Genomic DNA, 17267 nt, shown 5'->3' with positions numbered 1-17267 from the left:
TTAGTGGATCCTGGGGGAAGCCTGAAATCCTACATGTCTAACGGGCTCCTGGATGATGTCCACCTGCTGGCTCACCAACAACACTTGATTGTGCCCATGGAGTGCATGGGTCAGGAATTCCAGAAAAGGCCCGTGAAAATGCCTTCTCTCGCCCTATAAATGGATACAGATGTCTCTATGGCTGGGCTGGACTCCTGTGAAGGCACCTTCACTTTCATCCATGGCTGACAGCTGATGCTGGCAATCAGCTTGGACCTTAGCTGGTACTGTTGATTAGAACACTTACAAGTGGCTTCTCCATGTGACCTGGACTTTCTAACAACATGGTGGCCTCAAGGAAGTTGAATTTCTTACATTGTTTCGCGGCTCCAAAACTGAGTGTCCCAGTGATCGAGGCAGAAGCTGTATCTCCTTTTTTAACTAAGCCTCAAAAGTCTCCAACCTCCATTCTACAACATTCTATTGGTTATAAATAAGTCACAAACCTGCCCAGATTGAAGGGGAGGAGACAAAGACCCCATCTCTGATGGCAGGCTTATCAAAGGACCTATAGCTGTTTTTTTTTAAATGTCCTTATAGTTTGATAGGATACCTGAGGGTTATACTTTGATGGAAGATGGTAGGTCATTTACATCAAGTGTTTTGCTTCCTACTATTGCCCAGGACCAGCCGTATTTAGTAGTAAGGCAGGAGGTTATGCCCTAGGCCGGGCCACATCTGAAGGCTGACTTGTTGACCAGCTGGCTTGTCCACATCTTTCAGGTGTCTTTGCAGGCTTTGCCAAAGTGTGTAGTTCTTCTGACCCCTGGTAGGCATCAGGAGGAGCTTCCTGGGCCCAAAGCAAGGCAAGGAGGTCAGGCTGGGGAGAGAGCTGACCCATGAATGTAGATGGTGAAAGGAGAGTGGCTGTCAAAGCCTGTGTCTGCCACACAATTTTAACCCCAGTGGGCACATTCTGAGTTAAGCAGGATCTGAACAGCGGCCATGAGAACTGCAGTAGAGGCAACCTGATCTGAAAGAGCCATGACTCAGCCGCTAGGCCCAGGCACGCTGCCCATCGCCCTCTGCGCTGGTGGGGATGATCACCCTGCATAAAGCTGCTCTAGTCCTTGACGCAGCAGCAAGAAGGTACTGGGAGCTTTGCAGTGAGCGTGGAGCAAACGCTTGGTGAGGTGATGATGAATCACAGCCTCAGGCTGCAGGATCATGAAGGTCTGGGGCAGAGACAGGCCGCAGTGCTGTCCACAGTCTCAGCTCAGGATGAAACTGGACGAGATCCCAGACACCATCCGGGACCGTTTTTTTCACACCCTTCTATTTTCAAGAGAAGTATTAATCGGCCTGTTTTCTTTAAGGAAAAAATACCATATTCATCCACATAATTGTCCTCAGAAAATGCTTAGAAACTTTTGGGGGGGCATGGGGAAAGCAGGTTGAATTTCTAATTCTAATTTGTGTTTCTGTGGGTGAGATACAATGGGCTCAGTGTTTCTCTTTCCTTGGACTCAGGTGCCCTCTTCTATTTTAGGAGGTCCTGGACTTTCTGGTTGGGACCAGTAGACCCAGTGGGTTATTACATCAGGCTGAAAGGCCGAGATGGTGTGTGGCATCATTTGTCACAGCATGCTGCTAGCTTCCTTGCTGCAAGAGGGGGACGTGAGAATGTGGATGGATGAACATAGGTTCCTGCCCACTCACCGTGGAGCTGATTTCATTTCATTTCATTAGATCCTATCCTGTGCTTTCCCATCCCAAGCCTGCCCATCTCCTTTAATTCCATCGGTCTTACTCTGTTTTACAAGTTCCATTTCATTTATGTGGATATAAAATGTTCTGCTTACTGAGCTCCTAGGCCTCCTATGGACAAAACATGCTGCTAGGCATCCCAGGGCTACCCCTTATAAAAATGACTTAGAAGATTTATCGAGCTATCTTCAATTTTACCCATTCCAGATCCCTCCTGTTGCCCCTCCTGGTCATTGTCTTGGAGGCATCTTTTCTACTTTTCCTTTGAGGCGCTGTGAAGAGGAAGGAGCACCAGGAGGAAGGTTGGCACCTTGTGCTCTGACTAGTTCTTATTTCTCTGAAGCTCCAGAGTGTGTCCAATAAAGGCACATAGTCATCACTGTATACATCCTTGTTAATTGACATCTGTGTTGATTGAACAAACAACCTGTGGTGTTGAGCAAGACATTTCCCCTCTCTGGATCTTTGTTTCTTATACCTGAAGAATAAGTGGTTTGACTAGGTCAGTGGTTTTTATTTTGATTCTCATAATTTTACAGGTATGTTATATGTGACAAAATTTATCAAATTTTACTCTAAACATGTGTTTATTGTGTGTTAATTATGTCCCAATATAACTGTTAAAGTATTGATATTGTGCAACTCTCATGAGAAATTCATTATTTATATCTCTGCTTGAGATGAGAGATACATGCTAGACAAAGCAGACATTTAACCATGTCTAGAAATTTTTTTTTATCATATAAAAATCTGGATGAAAATAAAGTGTAGTTATATGGCATGATTCCAGGCCCAAAGATAGAAAACAGTAAAATGTAGGTTCAAGAAGTTGAGACCTTGGCTCCCACTAGTACTTAGTATGTATGATTAGAGCCATGTGTTTTCATAATGTTAATGAACATAGTTGAGTTGAATTTTAAGTCTTGAAACTAGAATAACTATCACTGGGAGCTATGTGGAGCCCGATTATAAATGAATTGTAATTGTAAATCACCGAATATAGTAATTATTGTGGCAGATGAATAGTAATTATTTTGTAGCACTAAGGCTTTTACTTTGTGATTTTTGTAATCCCTTCCAAAAGAGAAGTAACTCTGGACAGCCAGAATTGGGTTTAGAACATGAAGTGCTTTTAGGATTTATTTTTCTGCGGCAAACAAGGGCTTATATGTTGGCAAGCAATACTGGTTTCAGAAGATTTTGGCTCAGGAATCAGAATAGAATGTGTGATGAAAGAACTAGATGATAAAGTTGGGCAATGAGATGTATGATTTTTGAATGGATGTCAATACGTAGAGAAACAATGCTACTGATTTTCTGGCGATAGCTAACTGGCAAGTTATTATAACAAGCAAAATTTTAAATCAAGTTCTCAGAGTATTTATAGTCTCAAGATATAGAATATGAAGTAGTACCAAGAAGAGGGGCTTGGGAGTTGGGCAGACTTGGGTTGGAATCCCAGGTTCACCACATACCAGATGAATGTGGTGTGTGGAGCAAGGTGTGTGCTTTCCATATCTATAAAATGGAAATAATACCTACCTCTGTAAGGTAACAGAGATGGCAGAGATAATATATGTGTCATACTCCAGGCCGCTTACCCTAACATGGCAATCTGCTCAATGCTATAAAAAGGTCCCAAAGGGTGAATGGCATAACACTTTCAACTCCTACCTTTCAGGTTTCTTGTAAGAATTGGAGCTCCTCTCTATAAGGTGCGGAGTATAATGACTTGCACATAGTACAAATTGAGTGCTCAATAAACGGTAGCTAGTAGACATGTCGAACTTGAGTAAGGATCTGAACTAGGAGTCAGAGGACTAGTCCTAGGTTTCATCTCTACCACCAAAGAGCTGTGTGCCCTCCAGCAACTCGTCTGTCATTTCTCCTTTGGAGCTAAAGACCACTAATGTTCTTTGCCTTTGTTGTTCTGTTCTTAACTTTTTAATTATGACAGAAACTATACAAAGAATAAAAATTCAAACAGTGAGAGAAGAAGGAAATGTTGATCTGTCATCGGGATCTTTAACTACTCTCAGCTGCCTTTTGTACATTCTTTCAGGAACTATCATATCTCTGTGTTTACTTTTGCACAGTAAGATACACATTATTCTAAACATACTGTTCAATATCTTCATGATTTTCTTCCCCCCAAGTACCAATTGACCTTGAAGATCTTTCCATGTCAGCACATATACATCTGCTACATTTTGATTCATGTCAATGACATAGTAATGGCTGCATTATATTCCAAATAAATGAAAGTAATGCCATTTACTTATTCACTCCCCTATTAATAGACAGCAAATATCTGTGCACATTGTTAGTTTTGCATATACATACATTTATTTGTATAATAAATTTTCAGAAGTTGAATTGCTGGGTCAAAGGGTGTATGTGGTAAGGCTTTGGTAATATTCTCAAATTGTTCTAAAAAGAGGGTGAACACATTTATATGGCCACTAACTATGTATTTCCCTACACACTCACCAGCACTGTGACAACTTGGATTTTGCAGAGAATATTTTTTTCATTGATACAATTCAGCTCATCCTCTATTGGTCACATTTTTTCTCCCTGTAGAAATGACTTAATTCAACAAATATTTAATCTTGTAAAAGTTTAGTGTGCATGAACTATGGTATTAGGTGTTTGGAGAAGTAAAAATTCATCAGATACAGATTCTGCTTCAGTCCACATGCTAACGCTAGTGAGAGAGGCAAACACTCCAGCCTCAGATTACCTTTCCCATATTATCTAATTGTAGTAAATTTTGTGACCACCGTGGGACTGAAAATGAACAAGTTCCATGAATATTTTGAGTGAATACTAGAAGTTATACGAATATGTTAAGTAGATATGAGGATTACTATGACTATATTAAGTAGGAGACTGATTTGCATGAACAGAGCAGCCAAGCTCATTAACTTCTCTTACTGTTCATTTGCTACCTTCTGCATTTTTTCACTGATGAAAGATAGTACAAGGGGGTGAGAATTTATGACTTAATCATGTCTCCTTCATGCCTTTTACAGGTTAGCTGACTCACTATCCCAACTGTCTGTTAACAAGAGGACATGTAACTGTCCTGCATCTCTGTGGAAAACAGATCCCCTCAGGAAAACAATGATGTTTTCATGAGCAGCAATACATCATAATCAGGACGAAAGGGCAAAACTTAGATGAGGCTTCTGGAAGAGAGAAATGGATGGCAAGGAGTGGGGAGGGGTGATGAAGGTTGGGGGAGGTAAATCTACTGACAGCAGACATCCATGAGGGTGAGATGACAAAAACAGCAAAATACAAAAATGAAGACATAATGGCCACATTTAAGTTCTCATAGACTTTGTTAGGTTCTTAATATCCATCTTTATTAATTTTAAGTTGAATGTACACATGAGTGTTCTGTATCAGAGACACATTCCTTATGAAATACCTCAAATACCTAAGTGCTCTGGCCTCCCTGTGCCCTAGTCCTGGTGCTGGGATGACGTGGTGAGAGCTATGTCAACTGTCTTATGCAAGTCGCTGGTACCCCACAGGTGAGGAATGAAGATGAATTTTTCTCTACATACAAAGAGGAGGGAGGCAGCTGTCTCCCATCTCTCCCAGCGGGGTTTCCTCCTGACTCCAGTGCTTTAACATGCAAATAAAATCTCTCCGGGAGCTTGATATATGGGAAGTTTGATTTCCCCGCATCTTGGCAAGGCTGTATTCCCGCATGCAATGGCCACTGAGCAATCATGTCACTCAGGTTGTCCCTGTTCTTTACTGGGATACATTGGGGGAGATTGGGAGTCAGCAAGTCCACCTGAGCCTAGCACTAGTTATAAAAGTCATATGTATTGGGAGTAAAGGGAGGAGTTGTCTTTTGGTTTTTTAACTTAGATTTTGGATTGTTTTTATTATAGAGCTGGCTATGGAGCTGACTCTTAATAATGGGCAGAAATTGTCAAACAGAAAGAGCGGTTGGAAACTTTCCACTTAGATCAGTGCTTCTCAAAAATTTCCAGTAGAGGACTCCAGAGGGCAAGGAGAGTGACCACAAACTTTTAGGGTGTTGCTGCTGCTGCTGGTAGTGGTGGTGGAGAGAGTAGTTAGAAACAGGCTTATCATCTCTTTGAAGCTTCATTTGAATTTTCATTCAAATTCAAATGTTTCACTCCTTACCATTGTGATCAGAGTTAAGTAGTTCCCTGGTTTCCCCTCCTTCCTCAGTTTAAGAACCTGGGATGTAGATGTGTCAGCACAAGCAGAGCCGTGGAAGTAGGGCTTGGAGGAGATGTTTAGAGAAATGTGAATTGGTTGCTGAGTTGGGATGGTTGGGGCGGCTCATCTAGTTGGCAGTGATGTTGGAAGGATGGTGGACAAGGTCCTTGAATGCTATACTAAGGACTTAGATTTTACTCTACAGTCCATGTAAATCTGTTAATAATCTTGGCAAGGGAAATACTGAATTCCCTAGAAAGCTATGGAGGGTGAGAGAAATCTGGGACTGTAATAGGACCTTGAGTTTGGGGAGAGAAAAAGCATATCCGAGTTGAACCGAGAGATATAATCCATGTTGCATACAGAATATCAAGGTGAAATGAATAAAGATAATGCCAAGGCCTCTACCTAGAGCAATTGGGAGGACAGTAACTGTTGGGGAGGGGAAATTTTGAGTTCTTATGGCTAGAATAAAATTGGCACAAGACCAGGTTAACAGGAGAAAAATCAATTTAATTGTGCACACGGGAGATCATAAATGGTGCTCAGAAAAATGATGAACCAGGCAGCTTCTTATATCTTTTAATCAAAGAAATAATAAACTTGTGAAGAATTGACAAGACAAAAAAACAGGTTTGGGTGCTCATTAGGAGGAACCTAAGCAAAGTTTGAGCTTGGGTAGTAAGTTAGTAAGAAGCAACAAGGTTTGCTCATATAAGTTTTTATGTCTCGGATTTCATAATTCTAGAAAAGGGTGCTTATCTCTCAGTTCCCCTGGAGCAAGGAAGGCACCTTTCTCACGGGAGATTTAAGTTATATATGCAAGGAGACAGGGATGGTCAACATGCCTGCCCTTCTTGCACCAGCTGTGGGTCAAGTAACTTGAATTCAGAGTAATCAGCATGCCACTGGGGGGTATTCTGAGGCGGCCTGCCCTGGGTCCTGACATAAGCATTCCTCAAACACAGAAGAGGAGGCGTAGAGAGATGGGGAGTTCTCTTTTGGTTTTGTTGGAAGTGAGAGGGCAGTCGAATACTCAGGGGATTACATGCGACCTGTGGCTGGAAAAGAGCACCTGAACTCAGAGGACAGGTTGGTAGTTTCCCGCCAAAGGGACAGTCCAAACAAAGAGTTAGCCTGCATGGATTTAGTGGATGGTTTCTGTCTTTGCATGGGCTAATGATCACTGGTAACATTTATCTCATGTGACCATGTAAACCTCCTGGTGGTGACTCCAAAATCACTGTAGTGGATCAGAAATAGCTGGTGGAGTTGGATTGTAGCCATAAGAAAATATGTTGATCTGTTCTAGCCGTTGTTACTCACAGAAAGTTAAGAGAATAAAAAGAGGAGACTGCTAATATTGTCTATTTCTGAGAATGTTTCCCATTCAGTAAGGACCCAGAGTGGACACTAGCCCCTGCCTGTTCACTTGTTGGCTTATTCCCAAGGTGCACCATATCCTCAGGTTGTTATTAAAAATTTGGAACCAGTTGGAGAGAAAGGGAAAACTGGGGAGAAACAAACCTAATTTATTGAAGACTCTTGACCCCCTTCCCTTTTTAGGGTATACTCCAAAGCCAGAGTGTGTTTCCCTTGATGTTTTTGCTTCCTTCTACCTTGATGCTCAAAGATACCAAGAGGTAGTACTTTAAGATCAAATCAGAATATACTCATGACACATTTTCATTTATAAATTTAACAGGTGTATCTTACAGTATCTTAAAGATGGATGTAAAAAATTAATATCCCCAGAAAAATTTTCTTATGGCTTCAAAATCTGTAAAATAAAATGTCCTTAGTAAGTAGTAAAATACCTATTCTAGAAATGTATCTTTTCTCACTAGGGCATAATTTCAAAAGTACTGTGTGGTTATTGTAATAAAGTCCAAGTTGAAGTTTCCATCTCAAGAATCGCGCTCACTCCCCATTAAAAATTCCACTCTTTCTAGGTTAAGACTGTTCATAGTAGTTTGGTGTTTATCTCTTCAGAACTTTATATTTCTATGAACATTTAATCCTATATATACACACACTATATGTATACAGGTATTGTACTATATGTGCAAAGTAATATATATGTGTGGTATTATATATAGTAATGCATATAGTTTTAAAAAAGGAAACATGTATATCCTTCCATCTTTTTATTGTGTATGTATTACTCCGTAGTACGGATGTACCATAATTTAACTGTTTCTGTTTTGATAAACATAGGTTGTTGACAAGAAAGTCTGCATTTAAAATCGGCATCAGCTACTGGGATGCTAGCCATGGTGCAGATGAAGTCAGCTGGTAAGTGAAAAATAAACCCACTCCAAATTTCTATTTTGAAAACCTTGCTTAAATTTTGTTTAAAATATTTGTTCACATGATAATGCTACTGTCGATTTCAAAGATGAGAGAAAATGATCTCAGATTCTGCCGGTAAAAGTGAAAATTAATGCATATTTGCTGGGAAGGAATTTGGCAACGTGCAGCAAGAGTTTTTAAATGATTTGTCTCCTTTGATCCAGTAATTCCATTTCTAGGGATCAATTTCAAAGCAATAATGCTGTAGAAAAAGATTTATGGGTGTGGATATTTAATAGCCATGTTTATAATAGAAAGAACATGGAAACAAACACCGGATAGTTATTAAATAAATTGTCACATTAATATGACTGAACCGTGGTTTGCAGCCAACGTAACCATGCTTTCAAAGACTTAGCTAAGTGAAACATGCTCATAGTATAACGTCAACTGAAAAACTGACGTTATCTCTTGAAATGCTTTCTTCCTGTTTTCTGTATTTAGTTGTTTATGAGATGCATTGTTTACACAAAGAACAAACATTGCTGTGACAGTTTGTGCTGGAAGAGGTGGCAGGTGTTCGTGAAGGAAATGTCTTTAGCTCCTTCCGTTCTCACCGCTTGTGGAAGTTGACAAGATCTCTGGGTGTCTAGGTTGGGGAGCGTCCTTTTGTTTCCATTTTCGTGGCGAGTTGGGACAGAATCTCCTGGGTATACTCCCTGGGGAAGGACTCATCAGAGGACTGTCATGCCTAAGGTGACAATTGCTGAGTTGGGGTTTCTCCTGCGCTTTGCAAATACAAAGCACACCGGGCCCTCACCCCCCAGCAGCGTTCCTCCCCCGAGGGCGACGGGACACGGCCGCCGTCCAGCACCGGGAAACGTCGCACAGGTTTGTACTCGGGTTGAAAGCACGTTTTGGAAAATCGCTGTTCAAACCTCAACGTTTGGAGACTTAAAGGCAAACAGGAGAGAAACCGTTTTACTCTGTGAAGTTGTAAAGTGAATGGTGGCGGAAATCTCGGAATTCTAACAGTCAAGAAGTGGGGAGGGAGCAAGTCTTTTAAGCAGGGGTTATTTTGTTTGAAGCATAAATTCTACCAATTATCTGTATCTTAATTCTTGGTATTGAGAAAACATTTTTAACTTGGAAGAGGTTAGAGAAAGAATTCTGACCCGTAGTTCAATGAAACTGCCCGTCGTTTAACTGCAGTCCTTCGGCGGATGCAGCGAGGCACCTGCTACCGTTACTCGACGGCAGCAGCCGCGCATATCGGTGTCACCCTCAGGGTGGCCGTGGGCGCCTGGGCGGTGTCGGTGTCACCCTCAGGGTGGCCGTGGGCGCCTGGGCGGTGTCGGTGTCACCCTCAGGGTGGCCGTGGGCGCCTGGGCGGTGTCGGTGTCACCCTCAGGGTGGCCGTGGGCGCCTGGGCGGTGTCGGTGTCACCCTCAGGGTGGCCGTGGGCGCCTGGGCGGTGTCGGTGTCACCCTCAGGGTGGCCGTGGGCGCCTGGGCGGTGTCGGTGTCACCCTCAGGGTGGCCGTGGGCGCCTGGGCGGTGTCGGTGTCACCCTCAGGGTGGCCGTGGGCGCCTGGGCGGTGTCGGTGTCACCCTCAGGGTGGCCGTGGGCGCCTGGGCGGTGTCGGTGTCACCCTCAGGGTGGCCGTGGGCGCCTGGGCGGTGTCGGTGTCACCCTCAGGGTGGCCGTGGGCGCCTGGGCGGTGTCGGTGTCACCCTCAGGGTGGCCGTGGGCGCCTGGGCGGTGTCGGTGTCACCCTCAGGGTGGCCGTGGGCGCCTGGGCGGTGTCGGTGTCACCCTCAGGGTGGCCGTGGGCGCCTGGGCGGTGTCGGTGTCACCCTCAGGGTGGCCGTGGGCGCCTGGGCGGTGTCGGTGTCACCCTCAGGGTGGCCGTGGGCGCCTGGGCGGTGTCGGTGTCACCCTCAGGGTGGCCGTGGGCGCCTGGGCGGTGTCGGTGTCACCCTCAGGGTGGCCGTGGGCGCCTGGGCGGTGTCGGTGTCACCCTCAGGGTGGCCGTGGGCGCCTGGGCGGTGTCGGTGTCACCCTCAGGGTGGCCGTGGGCGCCTGGGCGGTGTCGGTGTCACCCTCAGGGTGGCCGTGGGCGCCTGGGCGGTGTCGGTGTCACCCTCAGGGTGGCCGTGGGCGCCTGGGCGGTGTCGGTGTCACCCTCAGGGTGGCCGTGGGCGCCTGGACGGTGTCGGTGTCACCCTCAGGGTGGCCGTGGGCGCCTGGACGGTGTCGGTGTCACCCTCAGGGTGGCCGTGGGCGCCTGTGCGGTGAACAAGCAGCCTCAGGTGTGAGTCGGGCGCCTGCGGTGCACTGGCTCTCTCAGTTCCGGCTCTTGGCTGAGTGGGTCTGCGTGGCCTGACCTCCCCACTCCTCTCTTTCTCTGCCCCTCTCTCCTTCCTTTCTCTTCCTTTCTGAAAAATGGGTCCTTCCTCACCCAAACCATGTGATTCTAGTGGTGGCTGAAAATCATAACACCTCGGCCGTGGGGTACAGGAATCAGTCCTTTCCGGGCATCCCTTGAATTGGAGGTGGGGGGAGCTGTCCTGCTTCCTGGCCGTGAGCTGGAAGGATGTCGGCCCGGAGTGTCCTGGGGCTGCATCCACAGGCCTGTGGGGAAACGCTCTCTGTGTAATGGGGAAGAGCCAAAGCAGAGAGAAAGAGATGAGCCACACACGCAGAGAGGGTGAGGAGAGGGGGAGGGGGGGACGGGGGGATGGGGGAGGGGGAGAGAAGACAGGAGAAGGAGAGAAGCTTGCCCCCCTTTTCCTCTCTGCCGCCGTAACCCTTTTCCCTTTTTGCATAAGCTAAATTGGGATGGATTTCTACTACTTGCAATCAAAGAGTTTTAATGACCGTGTTGGACTAGCAGTCAGAATCACACAGTGGTAGGAACTCCAAAGTAAATATGAGTAAATAAGGAGCGAAGCAGTAGGCACTTGGCGAAAGAAGAGCCAAACTTCAGTTTCTTTGAAACCTTTTAATGTTGAGAAAAAGCTGGAGATGATTAGGACAGGGAGTTTGACTTGTAAATAAGAAATGAAAAGGGAGTAGCCGTACCTTTCCGTAGCACAGAAACTGTGTCTTGAAAAGGAATAAAAGGAATTAATTTAGAATCCCAGGCATCCCCCTTCTCATCTGCGCTCAGAAATGGAAATGTGATTGAATACATTATGTAGTGATAATACAGAATCTCCCTTTTCAGATGTCAAGAAAAATGAGCTTGTGAATAGATTTATTGGCTATCAGTTCAGATATAGAAAATCCCCTTTCTGTCATATTCCTTACATCAGGGAGAGCCCATAGATGCTGTGGGATAGCACTTTTATAAACATCTGTCAAGTTTTTTTTTAAAATTCTCCTACCACCATGAGATGAATGATACTATCATCACCTTGGTATCATTTAGATAGATCTCTATCTAATATTAAAAAAAAATTGTTTTTAAATTTATCTTTATTGTTAAGTATTACAGATGACCCCCTTTCCCCCACATTGATCCCCTCCAGCTGGCATCTGCCCCCGTCCCCCCAGGCCTTCTCCACACTATTGTCTGTGTCCGTGGGCTATGCATCTATGCATATAAATTCTTTGGTTAATCTCCCCCACACCCGCCTTCCCCCTGAAATTCATCTGACTGCTCCGTGGTTCTATGTCCCTGGATCTATTATGTTCATCAGTTTATTTTGTTCATTAAATTCTGCATGTGAGTGAGATCATGTGGTACTTGGCTTTCTCTGATTGGCTTATTTCACTTAGCATAATACTCTCAAGTTCCAACCATGCTGTCCCAAGAGGTCCTAGTTTTTACAGCTGCTTAGTATTCCACGGTATAAATGTACCACAGCTTTTTTACCCACTCATCTACTGAGCTGGTGAGGGTGTGGAGAAAAGGGAGCCCTAGTACACTGCTGGTGGGAATGTAGACTGGGGCAGTCACTGTGGAAAACAGTATGAGATTCCTCAAAAAAAATTAATAATGGAACTGCCATTTGACCCAGTGATCCCACTTCTAGGAATATACTCTAAGAAACCCAAAACACCAATCAGAAAGAATATATGCATCCCTATGTTCATAGCAGCACAACTTACAATAGCTAAGATCTGGAAACAGCCCAAGTGCCCATCAGTAGATGAGTGGATTTCTATCTATATTTTAAGAACACACAGAACATATTGGAGATTACTGTGTCACACATCACAATTTAAGTGCTATCGGTTTTTAAAAAAATATTTAATGGATTTTTTTTTTTTTTTTTTTTAGAGGTAGGGAGAGGTAGGGAGAGTGGGGGAGAGAGAGAAATATCGATGTGAGAGTGAAACATCAATCAGCTGCCTCCTGCACGCCCCCTACCAGGGGATCGAGCCTGCAATCTGGGCATGTGCCCTGACCAGGAATCGAATGGGCAACCTTTCAGTGTGCAGGAAGATGCCCAACCAACTGAGCCACACAGGCCAGGGAAAGTGCTATCAGTTTTAAAAGTCAATAATTTGTGGGCGATTGAGACTAGGAAGTGGTTCTATGGGTACTCAATGGAACTTGGAATTCCTGGAATGATCACTTCTCTTTCCAGTTTGACAGCTGGGTCTTGCCTTCCTCTGACTAATGTGTAAGTGGTATTTTGACAACTGACTCATGACCTGGAGGTGCACCAAGTATTGCCTCCTGTGTGTACCTGGTGTAGAACGTGGACGGTGCAGCATTTATTGACTCAATGAATTTTCCAGGCTTTAGATACAGGGAGGGTACAGATACTATGTATTATTTTAGATCAAAGATATCTATAATTTTATTCTAATGTCTTAATATATACACTGTACCTCTTCTTGTTTGGAAGTAGATTGATAAAAAATGAATATAATGATGGGTTATATTGTTGGTATTTTTTTTAAAGATTTTTTTCTTGCCTATATGGATACTTCCTAAATGATTGCGTAGTGAACAAGCCTTTACATAATCAGCGTCACTTAGGCGTTGGTAACCTCTCAGGGCTGTGGGTGGCTCTTCCCCCAGTCTGTTTGGTGTTGGCAGAGAGAGTTGCCCTGAAAAGACGGTGGTAGGTAAGGAGTACTTCTTCCTACCACACTCCTCAGATGAGAGGAATAGAAGCTGTATATGACCTCACAGGAAGCAAAATGGTGTTTAGAACAAATACTCTGTCCAGCACCAGAAGGGGACAGTGGGACGGACCAGGAGCACTGTGGAGCCACTGGATCTGTGCCACTCTGCAGACAAAGCAATTGTGCATTGTGAGCCCTTTCAAGCCACCTTTGGCTGAACTTGACATAGACCAGTGATTTGTTACATTTTAAAAACAGATTTATTGAGGTGTAATTGATAATATAAGTTATATGTAAAGTGTACCATTTGGTAAGTTTTGACATAAGCATGTACCCATGAAGCCACCACCACAATGAAGAAATAAACCAAGACATTACTCTTAGCACTGTCCTCTGGCAGCTTTGTATTTCCTCTCATCAGCTCCTCCCTGCTCACCTCCACTTCCGTCCCTAGGCAAACACTGACCTACATTCTGTCCCTATAAGGTTAGTTTTCATTCAATAGAATTTTATATAAATGGAATCATATAGAACATTGTCTTCTTTTGTTTTTCACTTAACATGATTATTTTGAGATTCATGCATATTCTAGCATGTTTCAATAGTTCATTTATTTTCATTGTTGATTACTATCTATTGCATGCATATACCATAGTATGTGTATCCATTCATCTATTGATAGACATTCAGGTTGTTTCCAGTGTTGGGCTATTGCAGATAAAGCTGCTGTGAACATTTTTGTACAAGCCCTTGTATGGACATATGCTTTCATTTCTCTTAAGTAAATACCGAGGAGTGCAGTGTCAGGTCAAATGGCAGGCAGGTCATGCTTAATTTTTTGCAAAACTACCAACCACTTTTCCAAAGTGGTTGTACCATTGTACATTCCTACCAGCAGAGTCTGAGAGTTCTAGTTCCCCCACATCTTCACCAACCTATCCTTAGGATGATCTTCTTCATAACTGAAGCAATCTAATAGGTGTAAAGTTGTATCTCATTGTAGTTTTGATTGCATTTCCCTAAATCCCTGACTATAATTATAAATTTATTTCTCCTTTCAGTACTATTAGTTTTGGCTTTATATGTTTTGAAGCTCTGTTTTGGCATGAGTAAATGTCTAAGATTGTTATGTCCTTTTATGAATTAACCTGTTTACTATTATAAAATGACCTTTATCTTTGATCATATTGTTCATTCTGAAATGTCTTTTGTCTCATATAATATAGCCACTCCAGCTTTCCTTTGAATAGAGTTAGCATGGTATATCATTTTTCATTTCTTTACTTTCAGCCTATTACTATCTTTATATTTGAAGTGTGTTTCTTTTGCCAGCATATAATTGGAGCTTGCTCTTTAAAATCCCATGTAATTATATCTACATTTAATTGAAGTGTCGAGACTATATACAGCATAAGTGTTAATATGTTAGGTATAAATCTACCTTATTCTTTGTTGCTTCATGTGTTCTGTTTCCCCCTTTCCTCTTTTCATGGCTACCTTTGGATTGAGTATTATTCCACTTCATATCTTTGTTGGCTTGTTTCTATAACTCTCTTTCATTAATTTAGTGGTTGTTTTAGGATTTATAGCATACATGTTTAACTTATTACACCCTTCAACTAATTTTATACCATTTTGCATATGGTGAAGAATCTTAACAATGTACTTTCATTTTTTTTTTCTCTCCTTACCTTTTTGTTGTTTTATCATACATTTCACTTATATATATATTATTAATACCATATTGCATTGTTACTATTTTTGTTTAAACTAAGTGTTGGCAAACTTTTTCTATAAAGTGCCAGATAGTCAATATTTTAGGTTTTGGTGTGCCATATGGTTTCTGTTGCAAAAATTCACTTCTACCAGTATAGCTCAAAGAAGCTATAGACAATACGTAAATGAATTGAGCATGACTGAATTCTAGAATAGTACGTTATTTAAAAAATAATCATCAAGAAGGATTTGGTCTGTCTGAGGCCATTTGTGCTGCTGTAACAAAATACCATAGACTGGGTAGCTTATAAACAATATAAATTTATTTTTCACACTTGTGGAGGCTGGAAGTCAGATCAAGGTCCCAGCATGATCAAGTGAAGGCCTCTTCCAGGTCACAGACTTCTTGTTGTATTCTCACATGGTAGAAGGGGCTATGTATCCTTTTGGAGCCTCTTTTATAAGGCACTTATTCCATTCATGAGGGTTCCACCTTCGTGACCTAAGCACCTCCAAATGTGCTCCAACTTCTAATAACATTACTTTGGTCATTAGGATGTCAACATGTGAATTTTGGGGGGATACAAACACTCAGACCATAGCATAGTCTGTGGGCTATAGTTTGCTGATTCCTGGTTTAAATAGTCAATTATATTTTTAAAGATATTTGTTCCTTACATAGATTCATAGTTTCCTCTGGTATTATTTTCTTTCTGCCTGAAAGACTTCTTTTAACATTTCTTGCAGTAAAGATTTGCTGTTTTTTGTTTTTGTTTTGTTTGTAAAATATATTTTTCTGGGTATAGAAGTCTAAGTTGACAGTTATTTTCTTTTTGTCTTTTAAAAATGTTGTTTCACCCTTTTCTTACTTGTATTGTTTCCAAAATCTTCTGTTATTGTTGTCTTTATTCCTATTTACATGTAACTTGTATTCTTTCTTGTGGCTGCTTTTAAGATTTTTATTTTTATCATTGGTCTTGACCAATTTGATCATGATGTACTTCATGTACTATATGATTTTCTTCATGTTTGGTATGTGGTAGGCAATTCTAAATGGTAGATTTACTTTCTTCTTAAACCCCTTAAACATTTAGTAACTCATTCACTCAACCTGGATCCCTATGCCTGTCAATAGAGAGCCAACATGCTACATCAGAAAGTGGGCTAGAAGTGCAGGCAAAGGCCAGAGTGTGGTGGCCGTGGCTGAGAATAAATTTTTGTAGACAATGGGGGCAATTGAAAATTTTTTAGGGAGCTATAGGAAGTGATCCATTTTCAACTCCTTTGTACAAAATAATGGCCACTATTTCTCTCTCCTTCCTCTCTTCTTCTGGCATTTCCATTGTTAAGTTTTTGTTCCCATTAATTAATTTAATCCCCCAAGCAATATGTTAATAAATACATTATTACTGTCTGCATTTAACCAATAAGGAAATGAAGGCTCACATAATTTGAGCAAAATTACACAACTGGTAAGAGGCATAATTTTTACTTGAGCCCAAATCTTAGTATTACATGCCTTGTCCTGTTTCTTTCATACTCTACCACCATAACAGGAAAATAAAAACCAATATGAAGCTTGTGTGTCATCTATCCACCAGGGAAAAATACAGAATAGCTCTATACACCTTTCTTCCAGGCTATAAAAATAACCATTAGACTTGGAATAACCTTATCTTTGGGTTTTGTTGCAGTACTGTTTACTTAGTGATTGTTCTGAATGTCTTTCCAGTGGCTATCATTTCATTTACAGACCCACTGAGAAAAGAAGTAATTTCAAACTGTTATTACTTCACAAAACAGCACTGTCTTTTAACTGGGCCGATTTTGTTCCTGGCCCAATGCTTTAAGAATGTGTGTTTTTCTGGACCCATGTCTACTGCAGATAGTGTTCTGAACACTTCAGCATCACTACTAATCCTAGTTGATCATTGTTGCTCACTGCACAGAAATGGAGTTTATCTTGTTAACTACAGTCAATAGATTTCGATTCTCCATCCATGCTTTTAGAATTCAATAAAATCTCTGGACTTGTGGGGTCTAGTTTCACATATTACAGATAAAGACTCAGAGGCCCAAACAGGGAAATGAAGTAACTCAAGGTCTGAAGGGAGGTAGTGGTTGAGCTACAAGACTAACTTAGGTGACCTAGTTCCTGGTTACCCTTGTGACTTTAACAATGGCCCAGCAGCAGTGCAATCTGCAAGTTGTTAGAAATT

General features: G+C 42.3%; 1 protein-coding gene across 5 annotated transcripts in view; it reads left to right on the top strand.

The window, feature by feature from the left end:
- TMEM135 (transmembrane protein 135) overlaps nucleotides 1-17267 on the top strand; it is a 414783-nt gene that overhangs the window by 281836 nt on the left and 115680 nt on the right. For all 5 annotated transcript variants that reach the window (XM_081152635.1, XM_081152630.1, XM_081152632.1 and 2 more), the window contains one exon: nucleotides 8173-8250. In XM_081152635.1, the coding sequence (XP_081008761.1) occupies nucleotides 8173-8250 (78 nt within the window). The remainder of the gene's footprint in view (nucleotides 1-8172; nucleotides 8251-17267) is intronic.

The sequence above is a fragment of the Miniopterus schreibersii genome (assembly GCF_964146895.1).
Source record: "Miniopterus schreibersii genome assembly, chromosome: 12".
Classification (NCBI taxonomy): Eukaryota; Metazoa; Chordata; class Mammalia; order Chiroptera; family Miniopteridae; genus Miniopterus; species Miniopterus schreibersii.
Note: the sequence above shows the minus strand (reverse complement) of the source record. Positions and strands in the feature narration are given on the sequence as shown.